The sequence below is a fragment of the Staurois parvus genome, unplaced genomic scaffold (assembly GCF_062004578.1).
Source record: "Staurois parvus isolate SC_StPar_1 unplaced genomic scaffold, SC_StPar_1.0 ptg001207l, whole genome shotgun sequence".
In the NCBI taxonomy this organism is placed as follows: domain Eukaryota; kingdom Metazoa; phylum Chordata; class Amphibia; order Anura; family Ranidae; genus Staurois; species Staurois parvus.
Window position 1 is genome coordinate 854,110 of NW_028319003.1, and position 2,221 is coordinate 856,330.

At 47.6% G+C, this 2,221-nt stretch overlaps 1 protein-coding gene across 1 annotated transcript; it reads right to left on the minus strand.

Annotated features, from left to right (window-relative positions):
* Nucleotides 1-1,038: 1,038 nt before the first annotated feature.
* On the minus strand, nucleotides 1,039-2,010 carry LOC149438210 (olfactory receptor 51G2-like). Its single transcript, XM_089660164.1, has one exon. It carries the CDS (start codon nucleotides 2,008-2,010, stop codon nucleotides 1,039-1,041), a length of 972 nt encoding a protein of 323 aa, XP_089516290.1.
* Nucleotides 2,011-2,221: the final 211 nt, after the last annotated feature.

The following is a 2,221-nucleotide window of genomic DNA, read 5'->3' on the forward strand; positions in this document are numbered from 1 at the left end:
AAGGTGAAAGGGGAAGGAAGGGGTTTGTGTGTGGGGGGTGAGGACAGGCAGGGTAGGAAGGGGAGTAGAGGCAGGGTGGCTGAAGGAAAGGAAGGAAAGAGTAAGGTAGAGAAGGGAGTTTGGAATAGATTGAAGGGGAGGAGGAGAGTTAGCACCTTGGGGGGTCATGTCAGCTTAGTGGTTCAGTCCTACCAGGAGGGAGGAGAGATGGTTTGCAACGCTTGGCAGTGGTCTATCCAAGGGTACCAGATCTTCAAAAATTTGTCCTGTTTATCTTCCAGTATGGCTGTCAGTTTCTCATTGACCATGAAGCCGGTTGGGCAGGTCTTACCTTCCTGGAAAAGGAGGACACGTGACTTCCAAGATTGAGTAATAGTTTGCTTAGTAGCAATAAAAAGAAAAGTGACGATTTTGCATGCTTTTTACGTACATTTGAGCATCAGGGCCTCGACTGGGTTTTTCTGTAGATTATGGTAGAGAAGCGTGTCAATCAGGTTGTACCAGAGCCCACGAACCTGCGGGCAGGTCCACCAGAAGTGGACCATAGTGCCCTCCTGTCTACATAGCTGAACACAGAGGGGAGAATGGCCGGGTACAGATCTGGAGATACATCCCGGTATAAGGGCACATAAGCACTTTATATGAGTTCTCAAGTGCAATCACGTTCCACGAGCATATCTGGGCAACCAGAAGTCTTTCCAGTCTTCTGAGATAGTTACTCTCAAGTTCCCAGTTGGCCATGTAAGTTGTTTTCTGGGCAGAGGTTAAAGAATTAAGAAAGGAGTATGAAAGTGAGAGCGTGGGTCTGCGCAGCACTTACTCTCAAACCATGTGAGTGCTAAAGGGGCAGATGAATCCATAGGGTGACTCTTAAGCGGACATGTTCCCCTTTTGTCACCAGTTAGGGTGCCTGCGAAAAAAAAAAGACTTTACAAAACAAGACACGTTGCATGGGGCATGGTGCAACCCTAAACGTCATTCAGTTAAAGAGATTGCATCTGCTCCATCTATCGCCCTGAATGTGGACATGGACCATATCTAGACTTTCAGCACAGCAATCTTGTTATCTACAGTCCTGATTGTCCGGCGATTGAAGACCTTAACAATCTTCTGTCGGATCTGTTTGGTCTTTATGCTGTAGATGATCGGATTGATCACTGGAGGAAATAGAAGGTACACATCGGCCATCAGGATAGGTAAGAGGTGGGAAGTGTTCTTCCCGAACCTGTGGACCACCGAGAGCCCGATGAGCGGGATATAGAATAGGAGAACGGCACAAATATGGCAAACGCAAGTGCTGAAGGCCTTGAGACGAGCTGAGTTGACTTTAATGTCCAGAACAGCTTTAAGAATCAGTATATAAGATATGACGATAAACATGGAGTCCACCCCCTTGGTCATGAGCACGGCCACCAGACCATAGATGCTGTTGACTGTGGTATCTGCTCCTGCCACCCTGATGACATCTTGGTGGAGACAGTATGAATGGGACAAGAGGTGACTCTTGTTGAATGGAAACCTCCTGGTGAGGAACGGAATTGGGAAGACCACACAGAGACCCCTCAAAACAATCCCAAGTCCAATCTTGAATATGAGTTTATTGGTTAAGATGGAGGAATACCTCAGAGGGTCCCATATGGCGATGAGCCTGTCTACTGCCATGACCACCAGGACTCCAGACTCCATGGCGGCAAACGTATGGAGAAAGTACATCTGAGTGAGGCAAAAGTCCAGATGGATCTGGTAATAGTCAAACCAGAAGATGCCAAGGACGGTAGGCAGGGTGGTGAGGGAAACCCCAACATCCGTCATAGCCAGCATAGCCAATAATATGTACATGGGCTGATGGAAGCTCTCCTCTGTCCTAATAATGACCAGGATGGTGCAATTACCAATTAATGCCACAACATAGAGGAGACACAGAGGAAAGGCAAGAAAGTTCTGGTGATCTTCCAGTTCCGGAATCCCACTCAGGATAAAGATCTTTGAGATGTTAGCGGGAGCCGCCATTGGTTCTACAGACGTCTGAAATACAGAAGCAGAATTATAATTAGTAGAGGGGGATGGGTCAGATCTCTAGGCACTGATTTCTTGCTGTTTGTACCTTCCTGTCCCATTGATGGATGTTCTGTTTCAAGCATCACTTTATCCATTGACTGTGACAGACCCAACCAGGACAGGGGCTTTTGAAGGGGACTCTGGGCTAGCCTTCTGCCCACTG